The sequence below is a fragment of the Rattus rattus genome, chromosome 3, assembly GCF_011064425.1.
Source record: "Rattus rattus isolate New Zealand chromosome 3, Rrattus_CSIRO_v1, whole genome shotgun sequence".
NCBI lineage: Eukaryota > Metazoa > Chordata > Mammalia > Rodentia > Muridae > Rattus > Rattus rattus.
In genome coordinates, this window is record NC_046156.1 from 66464246 (window position 1) to 66485578 (window position 21333).

Consider the following 21333-nt stretch of genomic DNA (forward strand, 5'->3'; position numbering starts at 1 on the left):
TCCCATCACAGCAAATACCAGCCGGCCTCTGTAGCCGGCTCCAATGCATGGAAACAGGCCAGGCTGTGGCCATTTGCAAAATCCCATCTGGTGCCTGGAAAAAGCTCCCCTTGGCTGTTCTCTCTACCCCCAGCTTTGGAGATAGACATTGAGGTTCTGTGGCCACATGGGTTTCAGTGGTGAATGGCCTTGGAGGAGGAAGGTGGTGAAGAGGGCACTCAGGGTCCCTATGGCCCCCGTTTTTGTACTTGGAGGGGAAGGTGATGCTGGGGGACCCTGATGGCAGAACGGTAGAAGTTGCAATAGTCCGGAGTATTTGGACATGGATCTGGGGGTGCGGACTGTTGTTTGTGCACGTCACTTCCAGTCTGAGGGTCTGCCTCAGGGTGTCCGCCCAGGCTCTCTGCTCTTTCCTGTTATCTGCCCTCACTCTGACCTGCCTCAGCTTTGTCCACGACCTTCTCCTCCAGCACAAGTACAAATCTTTCTTTCTTTTCTGCCTTCCTTCTTTGCTGGCCCATCCCAGAGACTTGAAATCCTCTTTTCTCAGAGAATCCACTGTGAAAGGCTCTGTGGTGGTTGCATTGAGTGAATGGCTGGGGTGGGGAAGGAAGTCCAGTCAGGACGAGGAGAGGGAAGGCAGGAGAGGGAGGGATAGTAGAGTGGAGAGATTTAGTTCCATCTGAGAGCTGTCAGTGTGAATCAAAGGCTTCCCCTTGAACAGCAGCGTGGTCTGGAGTGATGAGCTCAGGAACTGCTTCGGCCCAGGGGCTTCATTATTGCTCTCTGATAAATCCAGGGAGACAGGGCTCAGCCTCCGCCATCCCTCTCTTCTACTGCTTAGCTCTCTGGCTTCCGTGTGCTTGGCTCCACTCTCTCTGGTTCTGGTGCTGTCGAGCTAGGCTTTGGGAACATGACCACTGGGGCATGTGGTCCAGAACACGGAGCAGACTGATGCCCATGGGCACAGACAGATGTGTCCTCACATGCAGGGATGCAGACGGGGTGTTCACGTGGGCAGGGAAGCGAACCCATGTGCTCTTGTTTCTGTCCATGTGTGATGGTAAGCTGTTTATCACTGGGAGGTTATAAACACGTCCACCGTATCAAAGGTTTAGGGGCCAGTTCCTAGTTCTTCATCAAAAAAAGGGTTTGAGAGCTAGAAATGTAGTTCAGTGGTAGAGCTTTGCCTAGCATGCACCAGTACTTGGGTTCAATGCCCAGTGCCAGGGGGGAAGAAAGCAACAACAAAAAGAGATTTGACCCCTTTGTCCTTGCTAGGCTTGGCAGAAAAGGAGATTGGAAATTTGTTCATGAACAAAGACTGGCCTGGCTCTGGCCCCCAGTGCTCTAATGGGTGAAAGGACAGACCTGGGTCATGATGACGGGAGGAGAATATACTAGATGAGGGGAGGACATCCAAACAGGTTGTAGAAGCCTGAGGATCCGTGTCTGGCCTAGGAGGGCCGTAGGAGAGGACAGCAGCCAGGCTACAGAGATGGCACTCGGGAGAGCTTGGTTTCTTGGGGGGGGAAATCTGTGTCCCAGCCTTAACATCTGTGTGGCGAAGGGAAGCTTCTTGGCATCTCTGAGCTGTGGTTTCGTACTACAAGCAGTGACTCTTCCTGTGTCCTTGGGTTTTGGTGTCCCAAGGGTTAACCAGTAGGTCTTAGTTCAGCAATGGTCCCTCACCAGTGCCCCTTGTACCCCTGCTGGCGGCCATTGGTGGTATTTTGTTTGTCACTGAAACTCCTGGCCTTGGGAAAAAATGTTCTGGCCTTGGGTACCACTCACTTCCCTTCACACCAGGCTTCTCCTGGGTTGATCGTAACGTGCAAGGCTAGGAAGTACTGGGGACCATGGGGCCAAACCCCAGACCTGAGTCTCATTGTCCGTGCAAGAGGTAAGCAGGGAAGTCTAAGCTGTAAAGTAGAGGTCAGAGATGGCAGATGGGGAGGACCTAAGGCTGCCAGTAGCCTAAATCCAATTCATTTACAAGAGTGGCTATTGCTGGAGTAGGACAGTACCAAGAGAGGAGACTGTGGAGCTGGGAAGCCTGTGTGTCCCTCGTTTCTGCCAGACTATGATTCCCCTTTCTTTAAAATGCAGGTAATAACTACCACTGTGTAGCAGGTTATGACGCTAGGAACAACGTCTGTAAGGCATCAGTGTGGCACGCAATCAGCACTTTATAATTGGAGGTATTTATTATCGTGGAGCATTGCTGGAACTGAATGAACAGAAATGGTAAATCAAAGCCTCCGTTCTCAGAGGCTCCCAGGAGAGTGGGGAGACAAAACACACATGAGTAATTTTTAATCTGTGGCAGGTTGTGGTATGTGCTCTACCCAGACGCCGAGACATCGCTGTGAGAGAATTAGGGGAGGAGCAATCGTGAGTCTGAGGCTAGAAGAGCTTTGTGTCTCGATGGTGGTGGTGGGGGAGCAGGGCTCTCTAGCTCCCACCCTCTTTTTAGGTTAGCGGGGAGCACAGAGCTCTGCAGGGTTCTGCTGCACTCCCAAGTTCTACTAGGGCCCCTCTGATTCCCTTACCTCTCCAGCATGAGTCTTTCCTCATTAGCCCTGTTCACTGTTGCCCTGAGGGAGAGCCCAAGCTGAGTCTTCAGAAATCCTCGTGGAGGTGGGAGAGAAAAGGTTGCTCAGACAGTGGGTCCTTTCTAGGTAGCTTATTCTGAGGAAAAGGATAAGCCGACCTTACCTCTGTAGACCTGAGCCTCTCTGCTCTTGGTCTTTCTTGGTCTGCAGCTCTCCTCTGCTTTCCTTTCCACCTTGGCCCCTTTGTGACTACAGATGTCTTTGTCTTAAGGGTCTTTCCTTGTTTCTTGGCTCCTCTGCCCTTGTGTGGACATCCATTTTGGCTCTGCTTCCCAGTGCTTGTCTCAGTACCTCTGTTAACGTCCCAGCATGTGTGTGTGTGTGTGTGTGTGTGTGTGTGTGTGTGTGTGTGTGTGTGTGTGTGTGTGTACGCACACGTGTGCATGTGTGACCTGTCTTTGTAGCTGCTTTACCTCATCAGTGCTGGAGTCTGAAGTCTGGGAGGGAGCAGGATCAAAGTGGGAATGACTTTAAAACACCATTGGAAGCACGAGGCTGTTGTTTTGACGCTAGCAAGAGGCTAATCTGTGCATCTGCCCGTGGCCAGACCCTTTCTGGTTCTTTCTCTGCATTGCTGTACTATACTGGTTTTGTTCTTGGCATGAATGAAGATGTGCATGGGCCCGGACATATGGATGGGACTGTGATTTCCCTCTCAGTTCTGAGCAGGCTCCGCTAGACTTAGCTGGTAGCTCAGATACTCAGGACCTCGGAAGTGGGCCTAAATTGTGATGTGCCACTTGCTAGGCCACATGTTCTAGGTTTTTGGTACCTTCCTGACACCAACACCAACACCTTTAGAATACTTCTAACCCTTCCTGCTCACAAGATTCCTGGGCTTTCTCTTCCGTGGTCACACTTCCTTCACCATCTGCATCGGAACCTTCTAGACTATCTCCTTATCCTTCCCAGTTCTGCTCTATATACCATTTTTCAGAGTTCCTCCTCCCCCAGGAGAGAGCACTGTTCCTTCACATCCTGCCTGTTTCAGTCTCATTTGGATGGTGCGTGGTGAGGGGAAGATAGTGCCCTGCCTCTCCCTGAAAAGTTCCACAAGGTTGGACTTGGATATTGCCCACACTTACTTAGTGCACCCTTGTGTGCCAGGCAGTCAGGTCCTGTGACAAGTGATGTGGCTTGGGGTTGTGAGTGACACAGTCCAGACTCAAAAATGGGCCCCTAGGCTGTGCTCCTAGGTGACCTGGGCAGTGCGGTCCTACTATAGCAGAAAAGAGAAGTCAATGGAGGGGATTGGGGATTTAACTCAGTGGTAGAGTGCTTGCCTAGCAAACGCAAGGCCCCGGGTTCGGTCCCCAGCTCCGGAAAAAAAAAAAAAAAGAGAAGTCAATAGATAGGTTCCTAGGTATTGTAAGTAAGTCACGGGAGGCATCCCAGAAGAGGTGACTCTTTGAATCCCAAAGGAGAGAGTGGTGTTTTCCAGGGACCTGTAGGAGGACGTGAAGGGTGACCTAAACCCAGTTTTTCTCGAGTTTAGAAAGTAGAATTAAGTTAGATCAGACTTACAGTTTTCTCTAATTATAAGTTGATTTAAGTACCACCCATGACATCTGGTCTCTCTCATGCGCTGTCTTGGCTTCAGGGTTGCTTGGGGACACCAAATACTGCTTGTGAGCTTGGTACAGAAAGTGGTCTCCTGTGGATTCAAACTCCGAGACACAGCCCGCCCATTTCCTTCATCTTTGGACTTTGCTTCCATCCTGGTTTTAGACTAAATTGCTTCCACTAGGGCTTTAAAAAAAAAACAAAACAAGATTTTACATCAGACTTCACAGAAAAGCAGACACCACCATTCTGTCACTCCTTCTCGGGCTCTCCAATGGGTACCTCCAGTTGTCCAGCTGCTTAGGGGTCAATAGTGGTCGCAGCTATTTAGTAGATACATGCAAAAGACTTTGATAGGCCTGGCATCCCCCACACCACATTTGACTCCACAGACACTCAGAGAGTAGACGCATCATTCTCATGCAGGGAAGTGAGGTTCAGAGGGTAACTTGGCTAGGCCCACTCAGGGAGAGTTAAGAGAGTCTTCTCCTAAGCCGAGTCCTTAGGAGAGTCTTCTCCTAAACCAGGTCAGAGTTGCCTGTTTCTCACTCCATGGAGATCTATGTTTCCTGACTCCAGGTGGATCCCACTACCACCCCACTGCAGGCCCATTGACCTCCTCATTGCAAGTAAATGTGCAGCCAGCTTCCCACTGCCCTCTGGAGATGTCAGTAAGAGACCATCCCCCAGGCTTCATGTAGAAAAGCTATGACTATCAATCCAGACTCTGATCCAAGTTCACACACAGGGCCATGCCTCTCAGAAGCCCTTGACTTAGGCTCTAGGGTCCATGAGGAAGAGAGACAGGAGTGCAGAGTTTGAAGCATATGGCTACACTTGAGAACGTGCAAGGATATGGATAAATTTGAATACTCACGTGTGCAAATGCTTGAATCGATAACACAGGCTGTTCACTTGACCAAGCCTTCCACCAGGATCTCAACGCCTGCCGCCCTTGTTTCTGGAGATGTAGAGGAGCCTCACCTTTTTCTTCTTTAAGAGACAGGATGGGGAATCGGGTCTGCAGAATTGGGGAGCTATTTAAACACACAGGAAGGAACCCTGTTTCTAACATCCCCACCTTCTCAGATCCAAAGAGATGCACTGTCACACTTACCCAAGGGCAAAGCCTGCTTCCCGCATCCTGTTCTGACCACCGGATCCCAGGAGACACAGAACGACGAGAGAGGTTCTATTCTAGCGAAACAGATAGGGCAAACACTTCCACCAGCAAGCTGCCTCCCACCTCCCTCGGAGAAAAACACGGACATGATCCCTGACAGCTTCGGACAGGAAATCCTGTCGTTCAAGCTGCCACAACCAGCCTCGGTGGTGGGACACGCTGTGCCTGCACAGGGCCCAGGAGCATTTTCCAGAAAGGCAAATATAGGACATTTGGAAAGAAGGAGAGAAAATAAAGGAGTGGTTGACCAGGATCTCGGGGCTGGGGTGTTGCTCAGTGGTGGAGTACCCTGGGTTTGATCCCGGAGTAAGAACTGTGTTTCCACAGCCTCTATACTGGGGGAGAGGGAGGTCTTGAAATAGGGGGCGGGGGTGAGTAGGAAAGCTGAGTTGAGAGGAGTTGGATTAGATGGTTGTGGCCTCTATAGACTCAGGGAGCTGGAGGAAGAGGTGAACCAGAAGTCTAAAGCTTTGAAGAGAGCTTATTTTGACTGCCCAGCCTGACCCATTGGAGATGAGACAAGGAAGCCTCTGACCTAACCCCCTTGTCAGCCCCTCGTCAGTCCCTCTGCTTCTGAAGAGCCCAGCATAGGATGCTGATGCCCACACCGTGCTGTGTGCAGTGTGCGGGCCTGACGCACCACTGGGGCCAGCCAGTGATGAAGCAAGCCTGTTGGTGGGAGCAAGAGAGAAGAAATCCGCAATCCAATTCCCTACTCCATTTAGTCTCCACAATTAAAGGCAATTACTCTGCAGTTCTCTAATCAAATGCTCCCAGCCAAGCTGCCAGCCAGGCAGCCATGTGTGGCTCCTGGAGCCAGAGGGAGAACAGAACAAAGTCCCACACTGTCTTAGCTCCCATGATGCGGGAGGCTGTGTGCATGCAAGATGTATCAGTGTGTACGTCCCTGGGCCCCAGCCCCTGGCTCGAGGGTAAACACATGGAACAGGGCCACTGTTCCATGAGTTGTATTCAGGGCTATTTGGCTTTGAATATACTATCGCCTAGGAGTTGTCAATGCACACAAGTAGGCTTGCTATACCTGGAGAAGTTGGCCTGCACGAAACGGGGAGAAAGGGATTATGGCCTAATAGTCTCCTTTCTTGTGAATGTGTCATCCATGAACCTGAGTGCCTAAGAGGAGGCAGCAGATGCAGGAGCTGTAGAGAACAGCCTAGAACCTGGACAGCAAGGGCTTGATCTCTAACCCCAGCTCTGCCGTTAGTGCAGTGGGTGGTCATTAGGTCAGTGCCGCTCCCTGGATGTCAATGATTAAAGGGATTGCATGGCACTGGCTGCGGGAGAAGAGTGGGGTGCTGTGAGGAACCCCTGGGCACAGCCCTTCTCACGCATCTTCTTACCCACTGCTAGCTTTGGCGTTGCCTGGGACCCAGACTCGCTTCAGCCAGGAGCCAGCTGATCAGACCGTGGTAGCCGGACACCGGGCAGTGCTCCCGTGCGTGCTCCTCAACTACTCTGGGATCGTACAATGGACCAAGGACGGGCTGGCTCTGGGTATGGGCCAGGGCCTCAAAGGTGAGTAATGGGCTGGGACGGTACCTTCATTAGAGCGCATGCTAGCATGTGCAAGGCCTTGAGCTCGATCCCCAGGACAGTAGATAGAAAGGTGTCTGTGTAGCCGCTCAACCCCCAGCGTCCAGAAATCTACTCTCAGCCTAGATTCCTGGATTCGCTCCCCCTCCTTCCCTGTGTCCTGTTGTGTCACTTTTACCTGCCAACTCTCCCTTTCCTCGGACTGAGGACTGGCTCAGGAAAGGCAGTGTGCAGCCTGGGAGATCAAGGGAAACAGTGAGAGCTTCAGACAGAGTCAGGGACCCACCGTGGGGTGCTGCAGACAGGTCACGTAAGAGGCACTGAGCTAGCAAAACATGCCCAGCCCCATGCAGGACACAATGCTCGGGCACCGTCTGCCCTCCCTGGTTTGTTTTTGTTTTTAATTATAATATAGTTACAGCATTTTACCCTTCCCCGGCTGCCTTTTGAGCGCTTCATGCTTTTCTTTGCCCCCTACATGGTCCATGTCGGCTTAGGGACCATCAGCCTAAGTGCTTTCTTGTTTAATAATTCCATAAGCATTTGTTAAGCACGAGCTATAGAGCCAGTGATGAGGAAAGCATAAAGATTCGGTTGGAGACAAAAAGCACTAACCCTCTAGATCCCAAAGACAGCACAGAGACCTCAGAAACACTTCTTGGTAAAGAGTTATACCTGACGCTCATTACAGCTCGGCCACTTGCCCACTGAGTGAGTTGAGGAAAAGACACTTGGCTTTGCTCTCTTTGCCTTGGTGAGCTGATTGGTGAAGCACGTTTAACAGTCACAGCCTGCCTGCCTTCCAAGTGCACCCTTGGCTTTTGTACCGAGCGGCAGAATGTGCTTTATGAGGATAATATTGTTAGCTATGAAGCACTATAGCGATGTGAGTGGGTTGGGGGGGACTATATATTTCTGGTCTTATTATTTTTGAAGGCGGTGAGATTATTTGCTGTGTGTCTAGGTTGAGGAAATCTGCATGGCGCAATCTATAAAGAAAAGAGATGGATTTGACGGATCTATTGTTGATGAGGGAGAAAATGAGAGAGACTCAGGTCGATAGATATGCAGTCAGGAATCCTTAGCCTCTGAAGAGGGAGACAGCGGGAGGGAGGTGGTAGGTGTTTGGGTGGGAGTTAGCAGGAGCCTGTAAGCAGGGCAGCCTGGGTACAGAGACCCACCCTATCTAGCCTTAGAGAGGAGTAGAAATCTCGTTTGGATTGTCCTTTGAGAAGCCAGTAAGCCTTGCTTATTCCCCTTCTGTGGTGAATGAGGGCGGGGCCTCGTGAGCCGCACAGAGCACCCCGTAAGGACTGAGATGGCCCCCGTTTACCAGCGCCCTCTCTCTCCTCTCCATGCTGGCTACCTTTTCTTTTTCTCCTCTTCCTTTGCTGCCATTCCAAGAGACATTTGCCCCCAGCAGCTGTGCAGATTTCATCTGCTCATCTCTCGCTCTCAGTTCCTCGCTCTCAGTTCCTCGCCATCCCTCCTGCTTTACGGTCCCACTGCTATGGAGTCTGTGTCTGCTGCTTCACAGTCTCACCTGCCAGTGGTACGCAGGAAAGAGAAAAGGAGGGCGAGCTCCCCTGGAGTGGATGTGGGTTCTGCTTTGGGGAGGATCTGAGGAGTCCTTGGTGGAGAGTGGGGTGGTCTAGGCCTCAAGACTTGGCCTTACTCTAGCCTTCCCTTTTTCTGTCCCTGCAGCCTGGCCACGGTACCGCGTCGTGGGCTCTGCGGATGCTGGGCAATACAACTTGGAGATCACAGATGCCGAGCTGTCTGATGACGCTTCCTATGAGTGCCAGGCCACGGAGGCTGCCCTGCGCTCTCGGCGGGCCAAACTCACCGTGCTCAGTAATGACTCCCAAGCTCTTTCTCATTCTCCAGTTCCCTCTCCAGCATCCCACAACTTCCCCTAGCCTCCCCTTCCCCCTAATGTCTCTGTTCGCCCTGGCTTTCTCTCAACAACTCCTTACACGAACTTCTTCAACAACTAAGGCCATGAGACTAAAAAAGATGTCCAGGCAGTTAACAGCACTTACCATCTTTTGCAGAAGATCTGGGTTCAGTACTTGGTACCCCCATCCAATGGCTTACAACCACTGGTAACTCTATTTCCAGAGGATTCCAGTGCCTTCTTCTGGGACACACTAAATTGTACTTTTTAAATAACTAAAAGCAAGTTCCAGGACAGCCAGGGCCATACAGAGAAGCCATATCTCAAAAAAACAAAACAAAACACAAAACAAAAATATAAAAACAGACAAAAGCACGTAAATCATGGAGGAGGCTGCGCTGTGCCAGCCTTTACTGGGTATTGTAGTTTCTGTACGTTTGATATCCTGTGCCCAGATCACACTAAGGAGCCAGACCCTCCTGTGGAGACAGGGCTCTCTGCACTGAGAAGTATGGTGATGGAGACTTAGCCCATACTTTCCCTGGTTTCCGTTGCAGTCAGGCTCCTCTCCAGCTTTCTGCTCTCCCTGAACCCCAGACCTTTTCCCTTTCAGCCCAGCCTGCCTGGCTGTCCCTTCCCTCCTCATGTTCCTCTCTTGTTAAATGTTCCCTGGAACACAGGGAACAGGGGAACAGAGCCAGAAGAAACAAGCCTAAGGGGCTGGACCCAGGAGCAAGTCTGTTCGCAACTATAGTGGCTCTTCTCTTAGAAGTTGAGCTCCCAGCAGTAGCCAGGCGAGAGGACAGAGTCGATGCCACCAAGGCAAGCTTTGGGCCATCTGAATGATGAGAGGACTCGCCTCCACACAGAACCGAAGGGCAGGCAGCAAGGGCTCATCTTCAGGTCTTAGATCCCCGCAGCTCAGGGGTCTTGGTGCTTCTGTCTCTGCGGTGCTCTCTCTCTGGTTTGGACCGTTCTGTCTGAGAGCCTCTCTTCCCCTTGTAATCGACTCTCTGCCCCTTTCTCTTTCCTTTGCTCTTCACTTCTCATCCTTGCTCAACTCCCTCCAACACGAAGTCATTGCAATGGGGAGAAAGGAGAGAGGAGCTAAATGAGTGAGTTTGTATACCAAATCCCTTCCTATTTGGGGGTGCAGGGATGTCGGGTACTCCCAGCAACAAAGAGAGTTCTAGGCTGCTGGGAATCCCAAACCCTGGGTTCAGGTTATGCCTTGGCCATTTTTGTACTGTGACCCTGAAGAAGTCCCAACCACTGGGCAGGGGTCTCTCTCTGGCATGGTAATACAAGCCATAACGCTCTCAGACTGCCTTTCCTTCCTTCCTCCCTCCTTCCCTCCCTCCTTCCCTCCCTCCTTCCCTCCCTTCCTCCCTTCCTCCTCCCTCTCCCCCTTCCTGAGATTTAATATTTTATGCTAAGGGTTAAATGAAATCATATGCACAAGGTGCTTTAGCAAACAAGAGTTAAACTCCGGGTAAATGGTAGAAACTATTGTCAATTGGCTTCCAAGTTTACAACTGACGGTTGACTTCAAAGACCTTGGGAAATTCTAGAGAAATGTGGGTTGGTGATGGAGGTGACAGATGGTCTTTGCCTGAGTGGAGGGAAAAGAAACATGGCAAGGGCAGAAGGCCCAGTGGGAGGGAACGGTTTGTAGCAAGAACCCAACGTCTCTGCACAGATAGGAGCTCAGCTCCTGAGTATGGTAGGAAGGCGCCACTGTAGAGAGCCAGGCAGACCGGGAGAGCCTTCCCCATTGCTCTACTTCTCAAGTTTCTTCCTCTTGTGTCCACAATCCTGCCCCTGTCACTGGAGTCGCTTGTCACGGGAGCAGAGACAGGGGAAGAACCAGGACTGAGGGATAATTAGCTGACAGAAGCCTTAGAACCATTTCCTCATAATAAAAAAGTTCATTTGATACATCATAGTACCCTGCATGCTGTGCTCTGCAGTCTTCACTGACCTCACACTGGCTCGGTGAGGGGACTTCGTTAGGGCTCCAGAAACAGGCTCAGCGCCTTTAGCTCAACCAAGACCACGTGACAGGAAAGGGAGGTGCCAGGATCTGAAGGGCACTGATCTAAATTCCATCCCTTCTCCACTCTGCCACTCCACATGTACAAATTGAACAGAAAGCTGTGTCAGCAACTGTGCCTCCAGCACAGAGACCTTCATTTCACCCACGCCAGGACAGCCCTGTCTGCCTCCAGCTCTGTGGACCTCCCAAGGTCTCCCCCTCAAGCGTCTCCTCTAGAAGTCTCCTCTCAGTCTCCCTACTCTTATTATTCTCAGAAGAAGAAAAAAATGAATTCAGTGCAGGGCTAGACTACATAATGAGTCTCTGTCTCAAATTAATTAACTGAATGAATAAATAAGTATTTTATTTAAAAAAAGAAGAACCCTTGTCTTAAGGGAACTTTAGGACGCCTGGCCTTTGGAAACACAGGATTTGGCACACCTTAACGTTTAGAAGCCTGTGGCCACGGTATAAGAAAAGGCACGGTATTTCTTAAAACCAAACGGACAGCAGCTCAGTCCCTTAAGCGCACTGAGCTTTGGTTTTAGCCATGCCTTAGGCAGCGGAGAGCTTTCCCAAGGGGTTAAAGTAGGGGAGACAATCACCAGTAGTAACCACTGGGCAGCTAACTCTCGGTACTGCTGCACGTGGACACTTGGAGCCTTCTGCATCCCCTGGATAGGATTTGACCAACAGCAGCTCTGAGAGAGGGCATGCCTCATGCAGAAACAGCAGAAGCAAAGCGAGGAGGTAAAGGTCTGCAGGGTGTGGCTCAAGGACCCTAAAACAGGAGACTGGTGCCTGAGAACCCATGCCCCTCTGGAGGTGTTCGAGCAGAAGAAAAGCCTTAACCGCCAAAGGTGTAGTGGATAGAGTTGACCATCCGGCCGTTCCAGGCAGATGGACGGGGCTAGACGCAAGGACACCCTTCCTTCCCCAGGGTATGATCTGAATTCAAGGCCTTGAGATAGCCCTCTATGCTATCCTTGAGCAACAGTGGTGAGTACAGTAGCAGACAATAGGAGCCGCTGGGAGAGAGTAGCCCGCGAGCTGAGAAGGGATGTGGCCTTTGGGTGAAGTCCCGTGTGAGCGCTGTGTAGAGTGATTGGAAGTAGGGCTCGGGTGGCACTGCCCTGCTGAGGGGACACATGCGGAGGAAGGACACCTCGGTGGCAGGGGGCACAGGCATCCTGAGCTGATTTTGTTCTCCTCTTCCCTGCAGTTCCTCCAGAGGACACAAGGATTGATGGGGGCCCGGTGATTCTGCTGCAAGCAGGCACCCCCTACAACCTCACATGCCGAGCATTTAATGCCAAGCCTGCTGCCACCATCATCTGGTTCCGGGATGGGACACAGCAGGAGGGGGCTGTGACTAGCACGGTGAGAACCTGCCTTCTCCTCTGGCCCCTCTTAGACCAGCTCCATGTTCTCTCCCCTTTCCCAGAGGTCTGACCTCATACAGGGGCAGATGTGATAAAGCCCCTTAAGCCATCTGACCCAACTCTTATCATACAGTTGTGAAGACTGAGGCCCAGAGAAGATAAATGGACTTCCAGGTTCACTGTGCCATTCCATAAGTACCTCCTGTGCACTAGGGACTGTGCATGGCAAACACTTCATGGGCAATTTCTCTTAAACCTCAGAGCAGTCCCATAAAGCCGCTGTTACTTTTAACTTACAAAGGTGGAAATTAACGGTCAGAGAAGTCAGGGGCCTAGCCCGAAGTCACACAGAGAGCAAGCAGCGAAGTTGGCGTTCTGTCCCTGAGTCTGGCTGCACTGTTGACCCTTTACCCTCTTCCTTCTGCGTGGCGAAAAGGCTGCAGAAGCCAGGGTTGTGTTCCTTCTCGGGTGGGGAAGGTATGGCAGGTGAAGGACTAAGTCACTCACCCAGAATCAATCACACAGCAAACCTGATGGCAGTGGTCGGCGTGTTTGTGCACCTTGCCCTTGGCTGGGCACCATGAGCGGTGTCTCCCTGTGGGGAGAGAAACTGCCCAGCTGTGTTCCTAGAGTGGGAGGGTGGAGAGCTTGGATTCTGGCTTTGGCTCATTGTGACCTCCATTGTGAGCAAACATCTTCCTTCTCACCATTTCGTAAAAGTTAATTTGACCCCAGTGGGGCCCAGCTCTTTTTTTTAACCATCAAAAGCTGTTATTTTTCTCCTGGATGGGGGTGGGGTGGGGGTGGGGGCTACGTGTTTTAAAATACACTGGCAGCCAAACAAGTTGATTTGCTAATAGTGTTTGTTATCATTCCCGCCTTAACCTGGGATTCTCTTAAGTCTGGTGATTCCAAAGATCACTGTGTTTTGCATCAGTTGGGTGCTGCTGTGGTCCCCTAGAGAGGCTCCCATGGCTGTCTGAATGAGAGGCCTTTCTCTTGTTCACAGTGTGGTTTCCTTAGGTGGGTGACAATATAGAAAATGACTGCAGTGTCACTGAGCCCATAAGCTTCTGAACTGTTGAATCTGTCTCCTGTCTTGGTTCTCTAGGACCTTAGACCCACCACTGAAACACAGGACATGTAGGGTCGATGTAAGGCACCCTAACTGTAAGTGTTACCGGTTCAGGCAGGAGAGAGCCCAGGGGCCTGGACAGGCCTGAGAAGTCTTTCTAGAAAAGGAGGAGCTCACTGTGGGCCAAGTGAATTCCAGGAATAAGGCTCGGTTGCTCAGAGAAAACGATACTACAGACTGAATGCTCAGGGCACCGTTAGTGAGTTAGCATTAGGATACCAATACCAGAGTATCTGTTAAAATACGACTTGCACACTCGTAAGATGTGATAAAGCGGGGAGCTGTGGTAGAGAGGGAAACTACCTTTCTGCTCGATTGTTCTGTAAATTGCAGAAAGCCTTTTTTAAAATACCCAACTACTTAACAGTACAGTCCGTGAAGTTGGAGTAGGGAGGGGGCTGTGCTCTTTAAAGGTCCTCCCTTTGGTTTCTCTGAGAGCAGAGGAGGGACTTTTAGCCTTGGCTCCATCTCCCCCATCCCCAGGAGCTGCTGAAGGATGGGAAAAGGGAGACTACAATCAGCCAGCTGCTCATTCAGCCCACAGACCTAGACATCGGCCGCGTATTCACCTGTCGCAGCATGAATGAGGCCATCCCCAATGGCAAGGAGACGTCCATTGAGCTGGATGTACACCGTGAGTAGGGCATTGTGTAGGCTGCATGAAGTGGGGACATAGGCAGCTTTAGAATACAGAATAAGGATTCTAGGGGCCCAGGACCAATGCTCCCCAAGCTACAGACAATAGCTGTTGGTAGATGGAGCATTAAGTATAGCATTGTACCTGCTTACTGGAGTTGTGAGCAGAAAAGACGATATGGCCCAGGAGCATCTAGCATGGCTAGAGTATGCTTCCCTGGCAAACATCCATGCATTCCTCCCAGTTAGGGATGCTCTTACCCTAGCCCTTCACAGTAAGCTAAACTAACCCACACTGCCACCTAGTGGCCACCTCGGGTCATTACATCAGATAATGTGTTCCTTCACTATCATTCTTGGCCTGAGCCCCCAGGGAAAAGACTCTGTGTAGAAAGGGTGAGCGAGATAGCTGATATTTTGTAAACTTGAATTCTCACTTCATACAAAGTGGTATGAATATACACGTTACAGAGGGAAAGGGAGAAACTCGGGGACAGAAAGGACCCTGACCTCCTGTCCCGCACTTTGCAGACCCTCCTACAGTGACTCTGTCCATTGAGCCCCAGACAGTGCTGGAGGGCGAGCGAGTCATCTTTACCTGCCAGGCCACAGCCAACCCAGAGATCTTGGGCTACAGGTGAGAGGGTCGGGGTTCAGGAGTGCTTTGCACGTTGTAAGTGGAGAGGCTCTTGAGACTGGGGTGGTTGTGGTGGGGGCGTGGGGAGGGGCTATGGAGGAGGCTAGTGTCCCTGAATATAGCCGAGAGAGTCCCAGGTTCTGATCTCCCATCCATGCTGCCTCATCCTCTAGGTGGGCCAAAGGGGGGTTCCTGATTGAAGACGCCCATGAGAGTCGCTATGAGACAAATGTTGATTATTCCTTCTTCACGGAGCCCGTGTCTTGTGAGGTTTATAACAAAGTCGGGAGCACCAATGTCAGCACTTTAGTGAACGTTCACTGTGAGTAGCCTGGAGGGCAGCCGCAGGGGAGGGGCAGAGAGCAGGGGCCTTCAGAGGTCCTTGGATAGAGGGGAGGAAACCTCCACTAGCCCGGTAGACAGGGGTAAACATGGGAGATAAGGGGCAAGAAGACAGCCAATCAGAGTTGATGACTCTCAGGAACCTGGGACCCTGACCAGCCACTTCTCTCTCTGTCAGTTGCCCCCCGGATTGTAGTTTACCCAAAGCCCACAACCACAGACATTGGATCTGATGTGACCCTCACTTGTGTCTGGGTTGGGAATCCCCCCCTCACCCTCACCTGGACCAAGAAGGATTCAAACATGGTAAGTCTCTCTCTGCCTATTCTGAGTGCTGGGGTTGGGGCGGGGGGCAGACTTCGTGGAGCAGTGATGAGAACGGGAGGGATGGGGTTGATCTTTCACATCAAGACTGGGACATTTCTAGGTCTTGGGGTTTGGGAGAGGAGAGGATACTTGCAGTCAGCCATCTCTCGTCTCCTTGGACTTGGCATAGAACTCAGGGGGAAGTGAGCGAAGGGAGCAGGTGCTGTGGTGGTCAGATCTAGTGCAGTAATGATGGGAGGCGGGAGGGGAATCTGTCGACCAAAGCCGAGGTGCACGGTTCTAACGACTCATTAGACAGTTAGGGCCAGGATTGTAAAGAGAAGTTTCAGGATGAACTGGCTTACCTGGCTTAGCAGTAAGAGCGTGGGGGAGGAGTCATCAGAGAGGACCTGTATTCTTTCACAATGACCGTAGCCGTCACCTCTGCTTAGGGAAGACTTAGCCTGACTCAGGAACCCGTTTACCTTCTGGGAATTCACTTGTGGCCCTTCATGCTTTCTTTCCCATGCCTCCAATTCCGGGGGCCCTCACCGAACCAGGGGCCCAGGCTTCCTGGCTCCCCACCCGAGGCTAATCTCTCTGCCCAGGTCCTGAGTAACAGCAATCAACTGTTGCTGAAGTCAGTGACCCAGGCAGATGCTGGCACCTATACCTGCCGTGCCATAGTGCCTCGAATCGGAGTGGCTGAGCGAGAGGTACCCCTTTATGTGAATGGTGAGTGCCCTAAGAGGGTGGGACCTGTCCAGCGAGCACCGCTGGCTTGAGATCTGACTGGCCTGACTGGGTCTTCCTACCTGTAGGACCCCCTATCATCTCCAGCGAGGCGGTGCAGTTTGCTGTGAGAGGGGATGGCGGTAAGGTGGAGTGCTTCATCGGGAGTACCCCCCCTCCGGATCGAATTGTGAGTTCTGGGTTGGCTTTCACAGGCAGCCCTGATGTGCCCCACCTGCCCAGCTTCATTTCCCCACCCTTTGCTGCTCTCGTCATCCTCCGCCTTGTCATCTTCTGTATCATTTTACCTGTTCAGACTCGACCTCCTCCCGGACTCGTGTGATGCTGAACTCATTATTTGAACCGCAGTTCTCATCTGCAGGGGAGGCCGCATCCCTGTGTAAAAGTCATTACAGCCGAAGTTGTGAGGAACCTAGTAGAGGGCCAGGCAGTGGTGGTGAAGGCAGAGGCGGGTGGAGTTTGAGGACAGCCTGGTCTACAGAATGAGTTCCAGGACAGCCAGGGCTACATGGAGAAATTCTGTCTCAAAAAGAAAAAAGAAAAGAGGAGGGAGAGCGAGCCTAGTAGAGCTCCTTGGAGTCAGGTGATGTAGGCTCCCTCCTTGCAAAGGTCCTTCCTCTCTCCCTCCTCATCTTCCCACCTTGCGTTTTTTTCTTTGTACCCCCCTCTCCTTCCATCAGTCTGCCCTCCCTCCCTCCCCTCATTCTCTCCTCCCACCTGTCCCGCTCCTCTCCCGTTTCTCCTACCTTCCTCCCACAATCCCTGACCATCCCTCAATCCTCTCTCCTCTCTCCTATACCATAAACAATTGATTCCTCCTGTGGCCACTAACCATCAAAACCCTCATCACATTTAATGACCATTTGGCTAACTCCAGGGCTGCCCAGGGATACTTCATTACCACAGCTGCCTAGGCAGAAGACGGTGTGGTTCCCAGGAGCTTTGCCTCAGAGAGCTGGGAGAACTGATCCCTGGCAAGGAGCCAGCACTTAGCTGCTCCTCTTCCCGAGTCTCCCTTATGTCACGAGAATACACAGTTAGGACAGCCTCGGCTGGGAGGTCAGGGATGGAAGGCCTGGGGGCCACGCCTCCTGACTCCCCACTCATAATTAAGAGCAGGGAGATGCATCTCCAGAGAGCAGAGCAGGTTTCTGTGGGTTGATTAACGCCGGTAAGAGACTTGTGTGCAGTTAGACTCGTAAGGCTGGGCACTGCCCCACGGTGGCCAGCATCTGCCATTGCAGAGATGAAGGAACAGAGGCCCGGAGAGGGAAAGCACGCCTCCATGATGGCCCTGGGGTGGGAGGCTATGAAACAGAGCCCAGGGATCTCAAGTCCCTACCCCAGACTTCCCAGCTGAGCTGCCTCCACATCACAAAATGCCACCCAGTGTCACACTTAGAGCAGGGGACCACAGCAGAAGCCAATTCCTGGGCCTCTCCCCTAGCTTCATACTTGGTACATGAACTTCAAGGTTGCAGTCTTCAGGGTCTCTCTAGAGGAATCTGATGTCTACCGTGTGGACTGGAGGTTCAGTGTCAACAATTTGCGGTAGTTGGTGTGGCTAGGGTGAGGGTACCTAGGGCCTGAGGGCCACACGTGTGCGGGGTGAGGCTACCTTAGAGTGGATTGGGTATCTTTGGGGCATGTGCTTCCTCCACATGTCCTTTTCTTACACTCTTCTTGCCTTCCCCACCCCAGGCATGGGCTTGGAAGGAGAACTTCCTAGAGGTGGGGACACTGGAACGATACACTGTGGAGAGGACAAACTCAGGCAGCGGTGTGCTGTCCACTCTCACCATCAATAACGTCATGGAGGCCGACTTCCAGACCCACTACAACTGCACTGCCTGGAACAGCTTTGGACCAGGCACAGCCATCATCCAGCTGGAAGAGCGAGGTCAGCTGACTGCCCAGGATAGCCTGGAGTTCCATCTTCTCTTTCTGTAGCAAGCTTCAAAGCAAGAGAACGCTCTCTCGGGCCTCTCTGCCAGAAGCTGACTTTAGTGCTCTGCTAATTAATTTACTCTGTTCCTTGAACATCTTTATGTGTCGAACTTGAAGGAAAGGTTGCAGGCACGAACAGAACTTTATCCCTACCCACAAGAAACTTTCCTCTTAGTGAAGGAACTTACGTAGTAGAAACAAATGAATCCAGACTGAGAAATATTAAACGCAGCAGATCAACATGATGTCACTGAGTTATTGAGAAGATTGAACAGAGGATATTTGTAAAGACTTAGGTTTCCCTACCCCTTCAAGCATCCTTGGTTTTATAAAAGATATAGTCTCTCTGGGCACCTTTGACAAGATGAAGGAGGTCCCTAGGCTTTGACAGGTATGGCTGATGAAGGGAAACCAGCACTTGTGTGTTCCTGAGAACTAGCCATTGACAAGGGAGATGGGAAAACCTGAGGAACCCCTGGGGAATGTCTGTAGGGAAAGCTACCGGTTCAGGTTTAAAGGTGCAGAGTGGATGTAGGGAACAGAGAAGCGTAATGTGGGGGCCCAGCTAGGAAGGATCTCACAGGGGAAGATCTGTAACCAGAGTCTGGATCCAACTAGTAATTCCAGAAAGAGAAGGCCAAAGGGGGAGTTCTTGGGTGTCTTCTCAGCTAAGGGAAGTGAGGGGAGTGTTGGGCCACAGGGGGGCAGGTAGAGCAGACACAGCTTTGCAGGTAAGGAACTTGGGAGTGGAGGTTGGAGTTTGGAGACAGCCCTGCCCACAAGGGAAGGACCAAGCTCACAGGAAGGTATGCCAGGTAGAGGAAGAGAAAGCTCTGAGGCAAACTGAGGGCTGGGATGGAACACTGGCTTCCCTGATGTCAACTCTGGTTAAACTAAAGCACAGATTTCAAACCAAACTCAGCCCAGCTCTTCTCCAGTGTGACCTGGGACTTAGATATCAACACAGCCCAGCTCAGGCAAAACTTACCTTTGTACACAATGCAGAGTTGCCCTAGTATATTGTGGCCAAGTCTTCAGGTCCCTGTGTGGCTCCATCTTCATTCCTATTTCCCCCCCTTTCCCCCCCCACCCCGTCTATAGAGGTGTTACCTGTGGGCATCATCGCTGGGGCCACCATCGGTGCTGGCATCCTGCTCGTCTTCTCTTTTGCTGCCTTAGTGTTCTTTCTCTACCGACGTCGCAAAGGCAGTGAGTACAAACGCTGTACAGCCACAGCAAGCCCTTCATCCCCCAACCTTACCCCTCAAGGTCGTGTCAGGGGTGGGGGTTAGAAATCAACAGTGTAAACCGGTAGAAAGCCCCCAGCCACATCTCCCTGCCCTAGGTCGAAAGGATGTGACGTTGAGGAAGTTGGACATCAAGGTAGAGACAGTGAATCGGGAGCCACTTACAATGCACTCTGACCGGGAGGATGATACCACCAGCATTTCCACAGCAACTCGGGTCATGAAAGCCATCTACTCGGTGAGGATAGTGCTTCTTTCTTTCTCTGTGGCCTAGGCCCTTCATAGCCCTATGTCTGGCCCCACCAGTTTTTAATAACTTGTTACCTCTTCTTCCTCTGTGAGTTTAACCTGTTCCTGCTACCCCAATTCCTGTGTACCAACCCGCTCACAAACAGACACGCCCATGCTTGTATGCGCACTGGTACCCTCATGCACACTTACTCATACAGACCCTCACATACATATGCCTAGCTACCTCTCCTCCTCTCCCCTCCCCCTTCCGATTCCCTTTGCCTCATCCTTCCCTCACGTAGAAGACAACTGTAGATAGTTTTGGTTCAACCTCATTTCTGAGCTGAGACTACCCTTCCCAACAGTAGCAGTGTTATGCTCAAGATATCATATTACACACTAGCAACAAAATTAATGCTAGAAGCCCGGTCTCTGGTGTCCTACCTCAACCTATACGGTGGGAGACAAGCCTGCCCCAACCCTAGAGCCTCCTTTAGCCAGAGGCCTCCGAGCCTCGTAAAGTGGGTAGAAACTGTGTCTGTCTCTTGACACCCATACCTGTTCTTTAGTCTTTTAAGGATGATGTGGATCTGAAACAGGACCTGCACTGTGACACCATTGATACCCGGGAAGAGTATGAGATGAAGGTGAGGGAAAGGACTGGCTCGGAAATGGGATAGGAGGGTCTGCAGGGGGAGGTGAGGACAGCCAGGGAGGAGTGGTCAGGAGGTCTGCAGAAGGAACAGAAGAGAGAGAGGTACTGGTGAGAAGAGAAGGAGATGTGGGTAGGGTGGACATGGGCAGAAGTCCCATGAGAGCTTATTATCCTGGGAGAAGTTCCCACTCTTATGCTCTTCTCTTATTGCCCTCAGGATCCAACCAATGGTTATTACAACGTGCGTGCCCACGAAGATCGCCCATCTTCCAGGGCGGTGCTGTATGCTGACTACCGTGCCCCTGGCCCTACTCGTTTTGATGGGCGCCCATCATCCCGCCTCTCCCACTCCAGTGGTTATGCCCAGCTGAGTACGTACAGCCGAGCCCCTGCCTCTGACTACGGCACAGAGCCCACACCCCCTGGCCCTTCTGCTCCGGGTGGCACCGACACAACCAGCCAGCTGTCCTACGAGAACTATGAGAAGTTCAACTCCCACCCCTTTCCCGGGGCAGCTGGGTATCCTACCTACCGTCTCGGCTACCCCCAGGCCCCCCCCTCTGGCCTGGAGAGGACCCCCTATGAAGCCTATGACCCTATTGGCAAGTATGCCACCGCCACTCGGTTCTCCTACACCTCTCAACACTCAGACTACGGCCAGCGATTCCAGCAGCGCATGCAGACTCACGTGTAGAGGCTGGAGTCTGGCTGGGGTATCTCTGCGGGGCAGAGGAGATGGCTTCCCAGCATTCCCTGACATTCAGGGACATTGCTCGTTGCTCCTGTCGTGGACCCAGCCTTTCTCCTCCTGGCCATCACAAATGAGGAGCAGGTCTCCCAGTAACACCCCATCCCAAGGATGGTGCTTTCATGCCCCCAGTCTCCCGGCCCGCCTTTCCCTCTTCTTCAGGAGGATATCTCTTCTGACCTTTGTTCTGCCCGACCCAAGCATGGGGAAAGGAGAGGGGAGGTTGGGGGAGGGGAGAGGAGAGAGGAGAGGAGAGGAGCACAGTCTGTCATTTCCTTCTGTCCTGCTTCTCTGGGCTCCCGTAGGTGGTCATGGAGATATGCCGAGATGGGCAGGCCGCTGGAACGTAGGAGAGCGCACCAGTCCCGGTCTTGATTTCTTTATACCTTGTGTTCATCTTTCCCATCTCAGGGGATTACAGATGGAACAATGAGTTCAAATCCAGCCCTTGGTCAGCTGGGGTCAAA

General features: G+C 51.9%; 1 protein-coding gene across 1 annotated transcript in view; it reads left to right on the top strand.

The window, feature by feature from the left end:
• Positions 1-21081, top strand: part of Kirrel1 (kirre like nephrin family adhesion molecule 1) — an 88540-nt gene extending 67459 nt beyond the window's left edge. The window contains exons 3-16 of the mRNA XM_032898141.1: positions 6733-6897; positions 8620-8769; positions 12070-12227; positions 13848-13998; positions 14532-14637; positions 14811-14959; positions 15158-15285; positions 15894-16020; positions 16107-16207; positions 17740-17938; positions 19087-19194; positions 19331-19470; positions 20033-20110; positions 20336-21081. Of these exons, the coding sequence (XP_032754032.1) occupies positions 6733-6897; positions 8620-8769; positions 12070-12227; positions 13848-13998; positions 14532-14637; positions 14811-14959; positions 15158-15285; positions 15894-16020; positions 16107-16207; positions 17740-17938; positions 19087-19194; positions 19331-19470; positions 20033-20110; positions 20336-20812 (2237 nt within the window). The 3' untranslated portion in view covers positions 20813-21081. The remainder of the gene's footprint in view (positions 1-6732; positions 6898-8619; positions 8770-12069; positions 12228-13847; positions 13999-14531; positions 14638-14810; positions 14960-15157; positions 15286-15893; positions 16021-16106; positions 16208-17739; positions 17939-19086; positions 19195-19330; positions 19471-20032; positions 20111-20335) is intronic.
• The last annotated feature ends 252 nt before the right edge of the window (positions 21082-21333 follow it).